Source organism: Conger conger, chromosome 6 (genome assembly GCF_963514075.1).
Source record: "Conger conger chromosome 6, fConCon1.1, whole genome shotgun sequence".
Taxonomy (NCBI): domain Eukaryota; kingdom Metazoa; phylum Chordata; class Actinopteri; order Anguilliformes; family Congridae; genus Conger; species Conger conger.
In genome coordinates, this window is record NC_083765.1 from 27,619,358 (window position 1) to 27,639,884 (window position 20,527).

Here is a 20,527-nt window from a genome sequence, read left to right on the forward strand (position 1 = left end):
ATACTTCAAAATCTTTCCTTGTAGAGCATATTTCCACTGAGCCGTCTTTGGGTGTATTTCAAATTTTACGGCGTGGGATCTGTTGGATAAACCGAGTCTCTGGTGGGATGCAAAGGCATAACAGCCGTCCAGGAAGGTGTTAAAACCCCCAATCCATTATACACAAGTGGGAAGGGGCTTCTGTTAAGTGGTGGAGTTTAAAGGTTAATCAGTTGTTTAGCGAACTCATTGAATCCAGGCAGAGATCTCTGTCAGCCACACCGGAAACACCAGAATCAAGGGCCTGGGTTAGTCTGTTTGAGTGTCATCCTCTCTCACACGGAAACATGGCATCCCAGACTGCTGAACCAGTCTGATCAGTAAATCTAAAAACAGGCTGGGCCGCCCAGCAGTCCTGCAGTGTCCCCCCAAAAGTCTTAACCAATTCCTAATAATATGGTCCCTTCCTATTACCTCTGTGCTTGAAATGAGTTAAGCGGATTAATTGTGGGTAATGGCCCTGTCATAGTCCTGCACTGAAGCAGCTTCACGTCACTGAAATCAGGATGAGGTCAACCACACGATCCTCTCGGACACTCCTGTTGTACGTGTCCTCCAGCACGTCCTTCTGAAGCTGAAACGTATCGCTTCTGATGCCTGCAGGGTAATGAGTAAAGGCTAGCAGATTTAACAGTTAGCGGGTACAGTAACTAATTACTTGTGATTACGTTGTGTTCATTAAGGGTAATCATATGAGGTGTATTGCTTCGGGGCGATGGGAAGCTAGTCGCATTTATATTGCGGCCCCTTATCGTACAGCAGGGGTGTCACACTATTCCTCCAGGACCTTGTTGCATGTGCTATTTTTTTTGTTTCAACAAATTCCCCTGACTTACCTGGTCTAATTAGTTAATTAGCTGTGTAAATGTGTGCCTATGTATTACTCAAAATACACTGCAGTAAAATATTTAGAGGACAAAAGGACAGATTTATAACCTGCAAGAAAATGTCAAAACTGTGGGTATGCCAGACTAATTAAAAAAGCAGAAAATAGAAAGTACAGGGTCCTTTAGAATTATGAATCCTGTTACGAGTGTAGAGGCGGTATGAGGCCCATCACATTAGAGGGTTTGAATCCATCTGAAATCCACTGTCATCACCAGGGCACTTGCTGAAGTGAAGGTGGGGGTGTTTTTGCACTTGGAGCCTTCACCGTTTCCTTTCCCCAAGCCCACTAAGACTCAACAGTGCCACCTTCATTTCACAGAAAATATCAAATGTTCAAGCCCTATGGCTTTTTTGAGAGGAGTTTTTCTTAAAAAAAAAAAAAAGCCCAAAATGGCACAGCGTTTTTTGAACCGTCAAAGAGCGAAATTACAGTGAGACACAGTCCCCACATGGAGTGCCACTTTTTCACATCTCCTTATGAAGCGGTCACTCTTTCAGCTCTGGGAGAGGCTCTTTAAGAGCTCTCTCGAACATTAGCACCCTGCCTCAGCTCAGATAACCCGAGTGTTTCCGCGTTACGGGGGTAAGTGCCACATCGGTGGAAAGCACAGTCTCAGACAAACAAACCGAACACCTTGACACTTCCTTGCTCACTCAGCAGTGGAAGCTGCTCTCTGTACAGATTGCACAGTCAATTAAGCAGTATCAAATGAGCTTAATCACTGTGCGAGTGATTCTTGCACTTCTAACTGGCACTTACGTTGAAGCGGTAATTGGTTTAAAAATACCAACCTCTAAAAATTACTGGACAGCTTTCACTTTCCTATTATTTTTTGGGTTTTTTTTCCTTTCTTTTTTGTTGCCGGGAAGATCTGTCAGAGCATTTTGCTGTTTAGCGTATGCCTGGTGAGTCATGCCAAATGTTCTGAATTAAACGCTGCTCGTGAAGCCTGTTTTTCGGCTGATGACTCCACGCGATCCTTGGCCTTGCGCGCAGACCCAAGCATGAACACATTGTAAACGCATTACAGGAAGCCGGGGGAAAGGGTACAGGGGAGAGGGGGGGTGCACGCTATTACTTTACTTGGAGGGGTGGGGAAAAGTTATAAACACATATCTACTGTTTCAATTACGGCTCGTTTTTGCTGTGGGATGAAAATGCTTCCAAATGCTTGCGGTCGAAAAGCAATGAGGAGGACGTCTCCAGTCTGTAAAATATAAACTGCTGGAGCGCGGCTGTCGGCCTGTCTGCGTTTGAGAGAAGCAAGGCGAGAGGACTGGAAACAGCACGCTGTCGAGGGGGACCAGACTTTGCGGAGTATGGGAAGGAGATGAGGACCAGCTGTGCCAGTGTGGCACTCGAGCTGGGCTGCCTCTGCGTTCACACTGTGGCCTCGTATAAAAGCCCCAAGTATACGACGCGGCCTTTGTTATGACGTTCTCCAGTGTTTAATGTATTCTTAGCTAGCTGTAATGTGACAGAAACCATGCTGTAAGCCACAGAATAATCATGGTCAACTACCGTGACAGCGATCAGCAACCCCCCTTCCCCACCGCCCGTGCCTAGCCTGACTCACTCTCCCCACTCTCACTTCTCTCTGTCTCCACTTCCACCCCCCGTAACTCTCTCTCTCTCTCTCTCTCTCTCTCCCCTCTACTCTGGTTCCGTGTTTCTCCCGCTTTCCTCCATTATCTCCCCTCTTCTGTTTCTTTTTCGCACTTTACCCCATTCCTCTCGATCTCCACGCTGCCATCTCCCTGTTTCTCATCCGTCTCTGTCTCCCCATTCCTCCCTCTCTCCCAATCTCCTCTCCACTCTCCCCCTCTTCTGACCCCTCTCCACACTGTCCTCATACTCTCTCCATCTCTCCATTTTCTCCCTTTCTCCTATACCCTCTCCCCACTGTCCTCTTAGCCTCTCTCCATCTCTCCCCTTCTCCTATACCCTCTCACCACTGTCCTCTTAGCCTCTCTCCATCTCTCCCCTTCTCCTATACCCTCTCCCCACTGTCCTCTTAGCCTCTCTCCATCTCTCCCCTTCTCCTATACCCTCTCACTACTGTCCTCTTAGCCTCTCTCCATCTCTCTCCTTCTCCTATTCCCTCTCCCCCGTTTCCCTCTCTCTCTCTCTCTGGTCACGGAGCTCGCTGTCGTTGTCATGGTTCTGCTCTTGCGAGTGTGTCCGTGGCGCGTTGGGAGTGGAAAATCAAACAGGCCCACGCGCGGCCATGACGGGGCACACACCAGACAGGACGGCCCTCTCCCCCGCTGTACCCCGCCGTTCTCCGCCCAGAGAAATCCATCTCCTTCGGCCACAAAGAAAATGGGCTTATTTACTATTCCAACGGGTTCATTGCTTAAATATGTTCCGGGCCTGACTGATGCGATCCTGGGGGAGTCTGGCAGGCTTTGATTTCTCTGTTTTCTTAAGGGGGAGCTGGCTGGGTGTTCCACTCCCCATCCCCAAAAACCAGAACACCGCGTCAGCAGGCTGCCAAAGCGTCTGCCCGAATGGGAGGAAGGCTTCGCAGAGCCGAGCGAGGCTGAGCGTACACTCGCCTCGTTAGCATCCAGAGACCCTTCTTTCCCACATTCCTCGCTTCCTGTGCAGAGGCAGGGGTCGAAACTAAATTGCGGGAAAATCATGGATCATAATTTTCTTCTTTTTTTTTTCTGGTTCCCTTTCAAAGGCGACAGCTCGCTGCCATGACAGAAAAAGAAAAGTGATTATGTGAGGGAAAAGGGCATCCTATAAGAGGCTTAACGCCGCCGCGAACACTCGTTTTACGGAGATTACGCGATCGTGTACGTCTGATATCTGCTCTGCATAGCGGTGTTGAGCAGAGCTTCAACACCATAGGCAAGGTTCTAGAGAAGAACCATGAGACTGCCAAAGGGGCTTAATGGAAACAGTATAACATGTCTGCTTTAAAGTCCATGTATACTGCCAGCTCTTTCTCTTCATTTCCAAACTGAATCCACTTCCAAGGGCCCACAATGCATTGTGGCAGTCTAAACTCTTTATTTCTCACGAGTCGGTCAGTGAAAAATGCTTCATCTAATCCTGTTATGGGAGGATGAAAAAATGAAAAAAAGCTTTTTGGCAGTGCGGCACAGCGTGGGAGTCGCTCTGCTCACACATACTGTACGCTGAAAAATCAAAGTCGCAACCTTGTCTTTTTAACACGCGGATCTGAGATGGCATCCTGAGAAGACGCCGGTGACACAGTCTGGGCCCACCTCTGCTCCCTCTGTCTCTTCTCTACAGCAGATGTCCGGCCTGCCAATGTGGCGCCTCCGTGGAGAGCCAGGGGGAGGAGACTCGGGCCCGTAAATCCCTGCATACGCGTGTGTGTTGTATGCATGTTTAGTGTGTGTGAGTGTAGCAGGGTTAGCTCTATCACTTTGCTAGGAAAGGGAAGGCTTGCAGGAGGTTACTGCCACAACGTTCCCTGATAACATAACCCTCAAATTCGAAAGAACTTGCCCTTGGCTAGCGGTGATTTCGTCTTTAGCTGACTGGTAATACGTCTGTCCAATATTTCGAGGAGTGCGAGGCCAGGGCTCAAATCCCACCTCGGACTCGGGCAAAATGTCTCTCATTACATGAGTGTGCACGTGTGTATGTGTGTGCAAATGCATGTATAGTGTATGTGTGCGTGTCTCCTTTCCTCATTCCTAACAAGTCTGAATGAACAAATGAAAATGTTTGCCAGTACAAAAAGCACACTCACAAACTTTCACAACTCCAACTGACAATAGTGCATACAAACTGAAATGCACCAATTTAAAAAGTTATGAAAACGTTTGAACAACTTTCACCAATACTACTTAGGTGGGTATAGCCTGTACTGATACCATGAGCATGATTTGGTAATAATGAGAAAGCTTAACATGCTGTGTCTTGGTTTTGATTATTGAACACCACAGATGCCTTCGCTAATTGACAAGATTTTAGCAAGAACAACTGGAGGGTTTCTCGCAAACATATTACCATCGTTTATTAATCAGCCATCGTTAGCGCTTGCATAATCACACATTTCTATCTGGCCATATGACGTTTTAAAACTGCCAAATATAAGAGCCATGGTGCTTCTCGTTAACGCTTGCGGGGGTTGCAACGTCTGTCTCAACACCGAAATCATGCCGATAAAGCCTGAGCAGTGCTCTGTAACAGAGGCATCATTATAGTCTGTTCACCTGGTGCTCACCTGCGCTACTGTACAACAACGCGTTTCATTTAATTGGGTAGATGAGACACAATTCATGGCCCATATGTTCATGGGGGTGTTCATCTCTGCACATACAAATATACAAAGGGAGGAAAAATGGTAACTTCCATATCAAAATACAATGTTGTTTCAACAGCTAAGAACCTTCAATAGTCATGGATGTGGTTTTAGAGAAGGCCCTAAACAAATGGTCCCATCTTTGTGCTATCTGTAATGGATACATGAACGTAGCCAGTGATTCATAAATATGATGCAATGGGGACTAGAAGGACTCAGTGAGAAATGCGTTTCGGTAGGACTGCGGGGTCGTGTTTACTCTCGTATGTCTGGGGTGTCGGGAAACTACATCATGCATCACACTCGCCACGTTCTAATTAAATGGCTGGAGGTGACAAGTCACACCTTGGCACTGACCTGAGAAAAACTTTCATTTTTTGTTTACTTTTCTGTTCCCTAAAGCACATCATGAGTTTGGCAGTGTGGCAAGGACGCTGACACCCCACAAATAATTGTAAATTCTGAATGCAGTTCACTCATGCATTGTAATCCCCAGCATTGCACTGAAAAGCACAAATTGTGGAGGATAAAGCAAAAAAGTCCATCTCTCTCATCAGTTCAGCAGTTCAAACAGTACAAAAACGGCAACATAAAAGGCAACATTTGGCTTCTCATTTGGCTTTTTCTTAAATAGAGATGTGCTGAACATTTCCCTTCTTTTTCAATAATGCATTGCAGAAGGGAAAATCAATGGATGCTGATGGTGTTCATGTTGAACTATGAGCTATGCCTCAAAGCAGCAACCCACACACACTGGCCTGTAAATCTCCCGTTCTGTCAACACCTGTAAGCTCATCTATCCCTTTCTAACATGCAAACAGGTGTGCCTATTGGATCATTTGAGCTTAAAGCTTCTTGACACAAGGCAGAGAGAACATTTCAATTCATATGTAATGACCACAATGATTTTCAACTTTAGTTAATGGCAGTACAGGCTGTTTTAAACTACATTTTAGATAATGGACACATGCTCAAAACAATAACGGTACAACTCCCAGTTGTTCTACTTCCAGATAAACCTATGCTACAGCCTGCCTGACACCATGCATTATATAAGCAACTAACATGCCAAAATGGATCATTTACAAGGGTAGGTTTTAACCTACATTACAGTAAATAAGTTCAAAGGCACACATTCCCAGGTAACCCACCACAAAACCTGCTTAACAGGTTATTGAGTCAAGGCACACTGCATTAGGCTGAATAGAGAGGACTTTACTCTGAACAGCATCAAAACAAGACCAAGGATAAAACAACACAGTTTAAGCAGCTAGCATACAGTATCTTCGGTCAGTTCTCCCCCCAACTCATAAACACGTCAGTCTCATCGCAGTCATAATGAACTGGTGTGAGTAAAAATATGTATTTATTGACTCATTAAGAAAAATAATGATATTATTGGGCAGACCATTGCCATGGTCACTGTAGCCATTCTGCAGGCTCCAGTCTCTACATGCTCTGTACACTGCAGTGGAAGAGACTCACTGATATAAGGACAGATGCCAGCACATACACACATATTACAGACAGGCATGAATATGGACAACATTCACTAAACCAGATCTCATTTTCTGTGATAACAGCTCTGACTGAAGATGGGACACTAGTGCGGACAACAGCAGACAAGTGTGAACACAGCCATGTGCCAACATAGGTCTTTTATTTATTTCTTTACATTTTGGTAGAAAAAGGGAAAAAATTTGAAAATAAAACTTATAAAAAAAATAATTACAGCTATATCTGTGTTCCTAAAATAATTGGGGAATAAGAGGTTATTACTAAGTAACTCCAACAAAGGTAACATGGAACAACAGTTACGACTAATTTACACATATAATAATAATATTTTTAAATATTGTGTTTAGACTCATATTTTCATGGCTATTTCTTCATGATACACAACAAACATACCTTGCATGTTGATTTCACAGTGTGTCTTCATGATAGGGAATGATTACTTTTAGCAAGCAAGATATAACAGGGCTTTGTTTCACATGTGTAATTAAGAATAGTGTTGTTCCATGTTACCTACATTGGCATTACTCAGTAATAACCTCCTGTTACCAAATTAGTTACGAAGTTACAATTTATCTACACAGATATACATAGCTGCAACTTAATGTAATGTGTTACCACATTTCTAACTAGGATATCTTTTTTGTTTCTTTTCTGTATATATGGAATGGCTAATTGTATTTGACTGTAGCAGCCTCCTCAGTGTATTTAGTATAGTACATACAAGCACGCCTCTAAGCCTCTAAGCACGTGCTTCTGTCCGCCAGCGCTTCTGTTTCAGTTCGCGGACCACCGCTTTGGAGGGGCACTCTTCGTGTGTGACACTTGCCGGAAAAATGTGGGCTCCTTCTGGCTAACAAGAGGAGCTGAACTGGACAGCCCAGCAGCTAAATCACTCCCTAACATGTCCGCTTCGGGTGCTTGACCCAACGGTTTCTCAAACACGCGGCCTGTTCCGCGTTCAGACAAGCAACTTACGAAGGCCTTTTTTCCTAGCGCCATTAAAGCAGTTTAATTTCTGCTCATCCGGAGATTAATCTCTCAGGTGACCCATAAAAGTCAGATGGCCTTCGCATTTAAAAAGGGAGCTATATTAAGACAGGATTCCATCAGCAATGCCTCATATTTCTGTAATTAAATAATATCCTGCTGTGGTGATTAAATGGTGGGCCACGGCGCTATCCGCACACAGGGGGAAACTTTACAAACTAAAGCAAGAATCAAAATGCTTACGACTGCGTGGAGGAAAGCCACTGTCAAAATAATAAATGAAAATATATTTTCAGTGGCATGTCTATGTAATTTCACAAAGGCGCGAGAAAACCTCACTTTACTTTAATAAATGTCCCCTGCCTGGTCCCTGACAGTCCCTTCTGTCCTTATTACAGTTGCTCACAACCAACTGATGCTTCCTTATTGGTCAACGGAGAACAAAACAGGAATGTTTTGCATCAAAGTTGCATCATCTGCTTCAATACACAGTGGTGTCTGCTGCCAAATATGACTGCCACGGTGTTAGCTCAATTTTAAGGCATGTATGACAGAAACAGAAATACGGCTGGCACAATTGGGCGATGTTCAGGTGAATGATTACCCTTTTCCGTGCTGCAAAGGCAAGGTGTCAAACATTCCAGATTTTTACTAGAGCTTATTTGCAGCTAAATTTACAACTTTGCAAGCGGGTTGTGTACGCCATTTTAATTTCTGCCTCCACAGAGTACAGGCGTATCTGAGCCATTTAACTCCCTCTATTAAACACTGATAGACCTTAACAGTCACATCTGGCAGGAAGAATAAACCAAGGCGCTCCCGCTTTTTATGGATCGGGAATCTAAACATGGGAAAACTCTGATGAACAAACCCCCAGCCAGGCAACACTGAAAGTATCTTTGAAAGTAAATATTCATATTTCTCATGAAAAGGAAGAAACTTTTGTGGCCCAGTATGACTGCACTGACTCTCGTGTTTGATTTAGGCAAAGGTCCAAGCTGCTATTCAAGTGTTTGATTAGCTGCTAATTAACACAGTTACACAATTAAAGCGTCCGCTGAAGCGAGCTTTCTCTGGAATAGATTGTAAGGTTTGGTAATTGTCTGCTCCTGGCCTAAATTAAGATCTAAGCCTCCCGTGCGTTCCCCACCTCTGGGTCTTATCCTAAAAAAGCTGGAACTGTGTGGTGCATTCAACATGTGAAATCAATTTGAGCTGTACGACGCGGGCGCCGGCTGCCAGTGCTCCACCCTGGTGTCCCCGTTCAGAAATAGAACGCTGCACAGGTCGGTCTGTGAGTGCGTGAGCCTCCGGTCTGCCCGCCGCGCCCACGCTGAGCCCTGCGTGCTCACTGTGTGACGGACACAGCCATCCACACAATCACTCAACAGAGCCTGTTACAGGATTTCATTTAAAAACACACACACGCTCTCACACACACACACACACAAACACACACACACATGCACACACACGCACACACACGCACACACACACACACTCACACTCTCACACACACACGCACACACACACGCACACACGCACACACACACGCTCACACACTCACGCACATACACACACACACACACACACACGCACACACACACGCTCACACACACACACACACACACACACACACACACGCACATGCACACACACACACACGCTCACACACACACGCTCACACACACACACACACACGCACACACACACGCTCACACACACACACACACACACAAACACACACACACACACACACACACACACACACACACGCACACACACACACGCACACACACGCCACTAAAAAGGAAGTGATCAGGACGATATAGCAAAACGTGACGATTCAGCTATGCCTTCTCCTTGAAATGATGGCTGCATGTGTCTGACGGAAGAAAAAAATAAAAAATAAATAAAAAACAGCACATGGGCCCAAGACTTTCTGGAGAGATAAACAGTGACCTGCAGCCTCTCCAATTTCTTTCCTCCAAAACATGGCACAGATGGCATGCAGCTCAATCCCAGACCCATGACAAAACAGCCCCTTTCCTTTCATTCTACAGGACATACATTATGAATTAGTCACATAAATTAATGAAAGCATTTGTTTATGTCATGTTTATTTAGGTTTTAGGTTTTTGTCAGTTGACTCCACTGGCCCTCCTGAAATGCAATACCCACCCAAACCCACCCCCTAAAAAGCAAGAAGAAAACAGAACAGACTAATTAAATGCCAGTTCTATCAGTTGAATGGCCTTTGTTTGGGCTATAATCTATAGCAAACACCAGAAAGGTGGCAACCTGGGAGCTTTGTTCCACTGGTCCGGCCCTACAATAATCACAGGATAACGGCACACATTCCATTTACGTTTAAGAGAGACAATCTCTCTTGTCTTGAAAGCAGAATGTTAGTTTTGGCAAACAAAAACATATACATATAGCAGTATGGGTTCTTTCACTGTGGTTTTTAGAAAACATTGCGACTTTGTAACATAAAGAAAAAGAAAAGTTAGATAATAATTCCCACTGGCCGTCAATCAAACACTGGTGCTTTTAATTCAGCTCAGGCTCTCCAAGGACTTCCTACAACACCTCTGCAGTTTTTCTGTGTCTCTCTGATCAATACCTATGATGCCACTAAAAGCCGGGAGCTCCATTTTCTTCTTTCCAACCAAGTCCCCCCTACGAAAAGGCCACATTTTGTCCTGGTCCCCACCTGCTCCCTGCGCAACTTCCCTGCTAACCCTGAGTAGTCCAGTTTGGGAGTGGCTCTCAGACGCCAACCCTTTGAAGGGACAATGTGTTTGGTTTGCAATGGTTTAATATGTATCCAGGCCCTGGACTAGGCAGGGGTTTGCTGGGAAGTGTCCGTGTTTTGTTTGGATTTTCACCAATGGATAAACACAGAGCCATGAGGAGATTAAAGGCTTTAAATGAGGCCTGACCTGTACATGAATTGTTTAACAAAATTGGGATTGTTCATCATGTGTCTATTCAGCTCCCGGGAAATAAAATGTGGTCTGACATACAAAAGAAAAGAAAAAAAAATCTGAATAAGAGTTTTAAAAAGAATAAAAAGAAAGTCTTTAAAAAGAACACCCATGACTATAGCATAATTGAACGCTGACACTGGTTGTAAAAGACGCACAAGAGCACATGACAGTAAGCATATGACAGGAGCAAAGCTTTTTAGCGAAATCTTTTTTTTTAAACGCCTCTGTGTCATTTTATGACTCTAACCCTCATATCACCACCCCCCTCTGTGCTAGCTTAAGCCATCGTAGCATGGCTGAAAAGCAGAAGCAAACCTGGTGTCGCTATCTCACCTTAGGGCTTACGCTGTTGCTACAGGAAGCAGAGTGTTTCTCTGTAAATACGGGCACTGTTGTCTCTGATAAGCGTGAGTAAGCACACAGTGATAGCATATCCAGCTAAACAAAGGCACGCGGGTTACTAAGGTCACGCTCAGAGCTGGGGTCGCGCCCCTGCCAGAGAAACGGCCTGATTGCTTTTAGCCATCAGCGATGTCGCTGGTTACCATTTACTCACGAGAGATTCTTAGACGGCCCTTTCTTTAATTGGGGGAAGCGTTCCTCTGATGTGCTTCTTCAAAAGTAGATTACGCCGACGTTTGTGCTCTCATTTTTATAAAAGGAAACGCTGTGACAGAATTTACAGAGGGAAGTTATCTGTTGTAACACGTGTTGGTAGGCAGTGCTGATACCGCATCTGTGGAATCAGTAATTCACACAGAGGATAACATCCCCTCAATACCTGTGTTAGCACCAAAAGCTAGGATTCATATTAATACCAAGACAAAAGAAAAGAAAACTGCTATGTCTACCATATTTCTCATCTTCAAAGTCTGTGACTCAATTAGGCCATGCCAATACCAAGTCTACCTTTGTTCCTTGAATGTCGGGCCAATTCAGAAATCTTTTGACAAACCGCTGAAAGAGATGTAAAACCAGACAAGATAACATTATTAACTTGTCTTCAGTGGAATTGCCCCTTCATACTGTCAATATGTAACACTGGAAATAAATGCAATACAACTGAAAAAGGGCCATTGCACATCAATAGACTCTCTATCTCAGTTGCTGAGAGCTCTGGACATTTTCCATAAATGTGTAAATTCAGTTCGCTGTTTCGTCAGTAACTAAATGCAGGCTCTGGTCAAATTATTCCACTTGATGGTACAGTGGTTTAGCTTGGTCTTTGCTTCCCAAATCCCCTGGTACTTATTTACAAAATGTTTAATCGATGTTTTTCTTTTTTTCTTTGCACATGTGATTACAGAATACCTCTGCAATGCATTAGTAGATACACAATAATCTGCTAATTGGAGCCTTTGGTTAAGCATGGGCAGGGCTACAGTTGTTGCTGAAGAAGAAGAAAAGAAGAAAATAAGAAAAGAAGAAGAAGAAAAGGAAGAATAAGAAGAAGACAGAGAATAAGGTGTCCTTATTCTCAGCTTCAGTAAGTGATTTGTCTCAGGCACACAGGAAGAGCAACTGGTCATATCTTCCCCTGCATGTAACTGCGTTTTGTAAAGGTAGGCATGCTGCCCCCTAATTAAAGAGTTCACACAGCAGCACAGAGCTGAATAATGGCTGGAGGACCAGACGGAAGGGACTGTGAGGAAAGAGATGCTTACCTCGGAGTTCACCGAGTATGACTCACCCTTGAACCTCATATTGTGTAGCTGTCTCATAAATAATCTCTCTCCTTCTCTCTCTCCCTCTCTCTCATTCCCTCTCCCTGCCTCTATTTCTCTGTCAGATCTCATCATCTTGTCAGCACTTAAGATTGGATAATAGCTTAATTGAAGCCCAAATTCTTTTAAACTACTTATGTACTTATCTTCTATTAAATTAATGATTAAATTAAAGAGTTTGGGACAGCATCCCATATTAGGGAGAGAATGTCAACATGTCAACCTGTCAACCCTTATGGTTAAATTAAAAATCCAGAGCTTTATGTCCTTTCCTTTATTGAGTTTGAAATTTGCACAGGATTGTTAGGAAATCTGGGACACAAGGAATCCAGAATCCAGAAATGTCCACAAGTGGAATTTAAAAGGGGGGTGGGGGGGGGGGAGGGTATGGATGATACCTATCAGATGGGCAGAGAGAGAGGGGGGGGGGGGGGGGGGGGGGGCTAGGCAAGAATGTTTGCAGCTGGGAGCTTATGTCATCAATGCGGCAAAGATGTTGGCAGAAATAATTTGGCCCTAAGAGATATTAGAATAGGTATTCTTAATATTATTACAATATTTACAATATTTGACTGAGTTTGTTGGCGACACATATTTTTTAAATCTAATTAAGGAGAGCCCATTGGCATTTGAAAACGTAAAGTCAACTTCAGTCACGAGACCACCTACAGTGGAGTAAAGGGGGTAAAAGTGTTCGCGAATCCTTAAAGCAGCTGTAGAAATAGCTAATGATGGGAAAAAGATGCAGACCAATAAGCACTGTGAGTTGCTCTGGGCGAGGCTCACGCAAAAGCATGATGTGCTGCTTATGGGGAGAATGGAACAATGGCGTTCTAACTGCGTGTTGACCAATGAGGATTAATGCAGGAAGGACCAGGCTTACGAATGGGGAGCGACACAGCTGACCAAATCCCCCCAGCTGGGAGAGGATTTACTGTGGAGTATACACAGCAACAGGCCGAGAGGGAGAGAGGGAGAGAGAGGGAGAAAGAGAGAGAGGGAGGGAGAGGGAGAGGGGGAGAGAGAGAGAGAGAGAGGGAGAGAGAGGGAGAAAGAAAGAAAGAGGGGAGAGGGAGAGAGAGAGAGGGAGGGAGAGAGAGAGGGAGAAAGAAAGAGAGAGAGAGGGAGGGAGAGGGAGAGGGGGAGAGAGAGAGGGGGAGAGAGAAATAGAGAGGGAGAGAAGAAGAAAGAAAAATAGAGAGAGTCCCTGCCATCAATACAGAAAACAGTAAATAATGCACATAAAACTCAAATTTCACATCAAAAACAGAAAATAGAGTGTGTGAGAAAGAGAAACAGAGAGCGCAGAGACAGAATTGGGGAATGAGTGAGAGACGGACAGTGTTCAGTCCTGCCACTGTGACCTGGACTGGCTGTGATTTCTGAGGGATTCCATTTAGGCACATCATCCTGTGCTCACGAGGAAGGTCCCTGGGCCAGCTCTAGCTGCTTAAACTTCGTTTACAATTGACATGTCCTGTATGTTTGGAGCCTTAAGGATTCTCACTGAAGATAAAAAAAAAAACAAAAACACTGGGTGTACTGCTGCCATTTTAATATTTCACCAAGAACTCATTCAAATTCATTCCGTATTGCTTCTCAAAACCGAGGAAAACTTTGAAGGATACAAAGTGTTCAGAATTTCTCCTGGGTTAACTTGGGTGTTTTAGTACAGCAGGGTTTCTAAAATTATCATTCTATGCAGGACTTTTTTTTCCACTTTGCTTTCTAATAAATAAAATAAATATGACGTTCATGTCACACTATAGCAATATTTTCCAAACTCTGTAAACACCACTGTACCCCCTGTTGTGTTGCTACAATGTAAACAGTATCTCGGACAGATGTTTGAGTTACCATAGCACCACAATTTCACAGCACACAGGGGTCCAAATAACAGCATAGATGTGCCTGTTTTACAAAGAACAACATTTTTATGTTCAGCATGGATTACTCAAGATGTTTTCCCTACCGTTCTCAGTGTTGAGTAGACAGAAGGCTCTAGATCATTCCCGGTAGAGCAAAAACAAACTTTACCAATACAGCATTATATTTTGGTAAAATAAAATGTTTGAACCAAATTTATTTGTTGTAGAGCTGAGTAAAATTGACCGTACATAAAACTGGATTGGAATTTTCAATTCGTGTTAAAAAGCCAAAGCCAAAATGCCAAAAGCAAAAAAAACAAAAACACACAAAAACAGGAATAATATGCCATCTATACTGTACATGTGTGTATCTATCGGTAGCTACACAACAATATAAAATCAGAGCTTACATGCCCATTTACAGTCTTCATTTAAACTTTTTTTAGGATTAAAGGATTGGTAATCATATGACAACACGCTGGAAAAAGAGGAAAGCCTCTGTACTGTATGCAGTAGCTGTAGTATGGACACTGGAGGAGATGGGAGGAGAGGGCAGGCATGTCTCTAACAGTAAAGCAATATGTTATTTTCATACTAAAAGTCTTAGGCACGTGTTATATTTTGGGCACAAATATACCACAACAAAAGACCCAATATTTTTTATTAATACAATTTCAAAACGTATTTTGTCATTTAAATAATTATTATCGAGCCGATCAATGATAAGCTGTGCAGTAAGCAGTGACATCATCGTCTTTGCAGATCACTTTGCCTGACATACCGCTGTTATCGGTAAGTCTGATTAATGCACGAAAAACAAAATATTATTACGCCCCTTCCTTGTAAAAAGTAGAAAAGGATGAGATTCGGAGGAGGGGGAGTTACCCCCGCTCACAGCATCACGTGTGTTTCATGACATCTCGGTGCGATAGGTTCTTTCGGGTGCGGTGCGTATTGCGCTAATAAAAAAGAATCACGGGGCGGGGGCTGAAAGATAAGAGCCACAGTGGGGTTCCACGCTAACAAGACCCCCGAACAGCCAGCGAGTCCTCCAGACGCAGGGCGCCCCACGCCGGGTTGGTGGAGGATCAGTGCCGGAGCGGCGAGCTCTTCTGAAACCGCCAAACTCAGAGGATCCGCGGGAGGCTGCCTCCACGTGCTCCGCCGCAACATGGCTGAAAGTAACCCGGACGACGGGGGGCCATTTTGTGAAGCGCTTCTAAACGCAACATTATTCATGTTTATTTATTTGATGAAATTTTTATTGGAATGGATTTCATATTTTTTAAAAAACCTAGCGGAATATTTCAGAGAGGGAAACATTAAGAGGGGATCCCGAAGGGACGGGAACTGGCGGAGGATTTCGGTTGGACAAAAGGGAGCGGGAGTCGCGTCTTTTGTGCGGAGCAGATGTCGCGCTCCCGCACACGGGGAACGTGAAAGGAAGAGCGTGCGGTCAGAGCCGCCTCCTTTCATTCGCCACCTCTGGTTCCCCCAGGATGGGCTGAGGATCTCCACTGGCCTCGCTGAGCTGTTGTGGTGGCAGCAGGGCGATGTTCAGCCCTGTCTCAAATGTCGTCCGTCCCCCCCCCCCTTCAAAAGCTCGCCCACTTTGTGCACGGTTGCCTCCCTGCATTCACAGCCTCGCTGGACTCTGGTGACCTGAATTTCCTGTCTCTATTACTGCAATCGAAAACCCCCGAACGATTGGCAACAACACTCCACATGTGATTTACAGCTGCGTGCCCGTTCTCCTTTGTGCTTTCTTTTTAAAGGAAAACTTGCTGAAAAGGGAAAGTGCTTTTGGAAAAGTGCCTCCGTCCTCAACCTTTAAAGACTGTGCAGGAATGACAGAAATAACACTGACTATTAGCCAGTGCCTACTACATATAATCCTAGCTTTCCAGAAATTCTATGAAAAAATGGAATACAAGATACAGTAACTTTGGCTATGTTAAAATGACAAAAGCCTTGTAAACAAATTAAATGAAATGTTTGAACAGCTTCAAATGTTCAAACATTTCATTAAATCACTTAATGCATCCTCTATAGACTTGACATTCAAATTTGTCTCGAAAGTATTATTTTTCTTTCTGCACCAAACAAATGTTGAGTAAAAGCCTACATGGAAACTTCATAGTCATCTGTCAATCAATGAATCCACTGTCTATTTGTCAGTACTCTAAAGCACCATCTTGGCTGCAGAGCTACCATTCACACAAAGAGGTAAACTGAATATCCCATTTATATCACATGCAATTATAAATCTGGACCAAAAGCAGCAGAAGAAAATTACAATAACAACTAGATATTAAGAAATATGTTTGTTACCACAACACTGCCCCTCCTCCCTCAGGGTATTCCAGCTAATGATCTGGAATATGTTGGCTTCAGAGCGCCGTAAAGTCAGTGTTTTATAAATTCAGATCATAATTGCTGCAAATTAAAAAAATAAAAATGCTAATTCAGCAGTCTTTTCCTCTGCACATCACTAATTAAGACAAAACAATGCTAATTTCACTTATTTAATAAGGGCATTTTTTTAAGGTCATTTAATTTACAGGCAACACCTGTATGCAGTTTGCCATGCTGGCTGCAGGCTTAAACCTGCCGAACACACAAAGACAATTACTGCAACCGCAGAAAACAGATTAAAGCTCCGCTCCTCGATAAGGTATACAGCTGTTTATATTAAACATTTACAGCAGGTTAATTCCACACTCAGTTAATTCCGCATGCTCATGTGACCTATTCCGTACAACACGGAGAGAAAACCCATGAAATATTCAAATACCCTGCGAGAACGTGGAAGAGGATGGAGGAACCCTCATTCCGCGAGAATATTTTCAGAAACATGACACTTTCAAAACGCACAGCAAACTGCAGAACGCCAGCACACGGAAAGCCACTTTAAACAGCAAAAAAAGCCAGTTTTTTTTTCTTTTTTTATTTAAAGCGGGAAAGTGTCGCCCCTCATCCCTTTCACAGCAGTTCAAACCCACACATCTCTCCTCTGGTTGCGGAGCGCGATTTGCACTTCAAACTGCCGCGCCCCGTTAATCAGCCATTGTGCTTGCTCCTTCAAGCGTCTCTGCGCTCAGAAACGTCTCGGAGAAGTCTCGGAGCGGGACGCACAAAGCCATCTTTCATTACGCCGTGGCTCGGGGGAAAAACTTTATCAAAACCACCTCACATCCTGGTGGGGAACAGGTGACTGGATCGTGTGTGGAGTTCGCCTTTCATTCCCCCTGCACGGCCGTCAAACCTCGATTCATCCCCTTAAAGAGGGCGGCACGCCGGCAACCCCTCTGCCCATCAAAGCGCCGCGACCAATCAGAGCCTCCGCGCAAGCGTGGGGGGACGGGGGTGGCTCCGCCCCTCAGGTGGGAAAACATTTCCAGCACATTTTCAGCTTTTATTATTATTATTTCCGGACACCGCCTTTCCCGGTCTCAGTGGACTAACCGCCGGAAAAAACCGCCCACCCCAGGACGTGCGACTAGCCGGAGAAGGACGGTACAGGAAGAGGGGGACTCACCGTTCTCGCTGTCGGACTTGTTGTCGTGCTCCGTGTCGGTGAGGGTGAGGGCCGAGTTGGAGCGGCTGGACAGGCAGGAGTTGCGGCCCGCCTTGACGCCGCGGCCCCACAGGCGCATGGCGTGCTCGGGGGACATGACGGCCTCGCTCTCGGGGTCGGGCTCCGAGCCGGCCGTGTAGCCGCGGTGCGGGAGGCCCATCTCGGCGCAGAAGGCCAGGCCCCGGCGGGCGGCCGGCTCACATATCCCCAGCTGCCTCAGGTTAAAGTTCTGCCCCGCTGGAGCAAACGACAACACGGGCCAGGTCAATAACGCCGTCGTGCAAATAACCGCAACTGTTATTTCTTATTGATTTCCTATCAGGGCCCGGGCTTCTAGTGTTCGGTTTAAATTCACATCGGGTCACATAAACATGATCAGCCCACTGGTCGCTCTGAGGTGTCACAAAACAACAGGGAAAGGTATTAATCTTTTTATTTCTTTTCTTCTTTTTTTTTTTTTTTTGAACAAGTCTGCACCTGGTTTGTGCGTTGAAGCGTGAGAACAGATGCAGCTTCTAGCTTTTACCTCAATGACTCTGGGTAATTTTTTTTAAACGATGCGGTCCCGCTTTGCAAGCCGGGCCGCTCGTCTGTTTTCTTAGCCTTCTGCGAGTAACTGTAAACAGCCCCCGGGTGTTGGAGGAGCAGAAACAGGGCAGGTAAAGGGGGGAATTCCGCTCAGCTGAAAAGATCCTGGGTTACCGAAAGAAAAACGCAGGAAACCGATACGGCTGCTACAGCCGGGGGGGGGGGGGGGCAAAACTCCAACTGACTTACACCCCCGTCTGAAAGCACTGTTTCTGCGAACAGCAGTCTCACAGAGCGAGTTTCTAGCACGGCACTCGGAGTGAACTGTGTTTCTCAAGCACTTAAATAACCACAGAGACCTAAGAACATAATATTATTAGAGCCTGAGCCAATCAGCGCAAGTGAAATGAAAAATGTCTGAAGTTAAATGACAGAATCGCATCCTTTCTTCACACACCCCCCACTGCAGGAAAACAAAAGGAAACGGGCGATAACAGACCCCGTTTACCTCAAAGCTAGAACGTCATGAAAAACCCAGCTGCAGAAGGAGCCATATTTCTCTATAAAAGCTCCCTGATTAATGCAATAAAAGATACACTTGTTCATAAAAAAAAATATTTTTACACAGCATATTCTTGTTCGTTTCAGCACCGAACTAAAAAGTACTGATAGAAATAGTGACAAAAGCGCATTTGCTTTTCTCTATTAAACTTCGGTTTTTGGAAGGTAACTTGTTCAGTCACTCCTCTCATCCTCCATTGATTGGGGCGCATGTGTGTGTGTGTGTGTGTGTGTGTGTGTGTGTGCGTGTGCGCGTGCGTGCGTGTGCGTGTGTGTCTGTGTGTGTGTTTGTGTGTGTCTGTGTCTGTGTGTGTGTGTCTGTGTGTGCGCGTGTGAGTGTGTGTGTGTGTGTGTGTGTGTGTGTGTGTGGACACCGCGTTACAGGGCTGTACAGCTGCAGGAGCTGGGGAAGGCCCTGGCCCGGGTGCCGGCTGAAACGGATCGCTCCATCGCGCTGCGAGGCGAGCATTTACCCAGCGGGCCGAGGGGCTTTCTCCCCCTCCCTGGGGCAGGCTGTGGCCAATCAGAAGAGGAGGACTTGCTGTACTACCAGTCCGTATTACAGTAGGTCTGTTTAGATGCTCTGAGAATTCCTGCTGTGAAATATTTTAGCTTCCTACTTATAGCGGTGCTTTTGTTTGATTGAATAATAGTTTATTTAAATAATTTAATAGCTTTAATAAGAGTTTTAAAATTAGTTTTTGAAAAAAAAAGATAGTTTAATAGTTTTAATAACAGTTACCCACTAAATATAAATTCATAGAAAGCATTTGTAATATATCATGCCTAGATAGGCTAAATGGCCCTGTTATCTTCATCAAATATTCATATGTTCTATTACAGTATTAGAGTATATAGCAGAATATCAATAATTTTATGTCGTCTGTTGATCGACTCCCCATTTATCGAATGGTACACTTTAGTTGATTCCTTATTTCGGCAGGTTCACGCAGCGATGTACAGTTTCCTGCCCTGATTGGTCCCTCTCTGAAATGAGAATTTGGATTATGACTGAAACCACTACGAGGCCCTTGATGTCTCTCGGTGAGCCTACTGGAATATCAATATCAGAGCAGCACTCTCTAAGGGGAATAATCTGGCGCAGATGGTGGTGAATATGTCTGCACCGTTTTATGGCCATTTTGGCAGCCAGGATAATAATTGAGGCACTTCTAATCTGCTTGCCGATTTCAGAACCATCTCTATGGCTTGGGTGGATATTGAATTCACTTTAAAAAAAAAAATCAATAAATACAAAAATATGAGGAAGGACAGTGGTTTTCACAAACAAACAATGATATCATATCTCCACAATTGTGTTTTTCATAATTCTGGCAATGATGATGATGATGATGATGATGATGATAATTATGATCATGATGGATGATTATTATAATTATTGTTTTTCAAGATGGGAATTGGTGACAAGTTATTTTAAAAGAATTTACTTTTAAAAATAAATATACAAAATTATAAATTATAATATAATAACATAATCCAATTTCATTTCACATAAATTGTACTATACCGAATAACAAATAACTTTGTATATTAC

At 44.4% G+C, this 20,527-nt stretch overlaps 1 protein-coding gene across 1 annotated transcript in view; it reads right to left on the minus strand.

The window, feature by feature from the left end:
* tenm3 (teneurin transmembrane protein 3) overlaps nt 1–20,527 on the minus strand; it is a 252,324-nt gene that overhangs the window by 164,883 nt on the left and 66,914 nt on the right. The window contains exon 3 of the mRNA XM_061244374.1: nt 17,845–18,120. Coding sequence (XP_061100358.1) covers nt 17,845–18,120 — 276 coding nt within the window. The remainder of the gene's footprint in view (nt 1–17,844; nt 18,121–20,527) is intronic.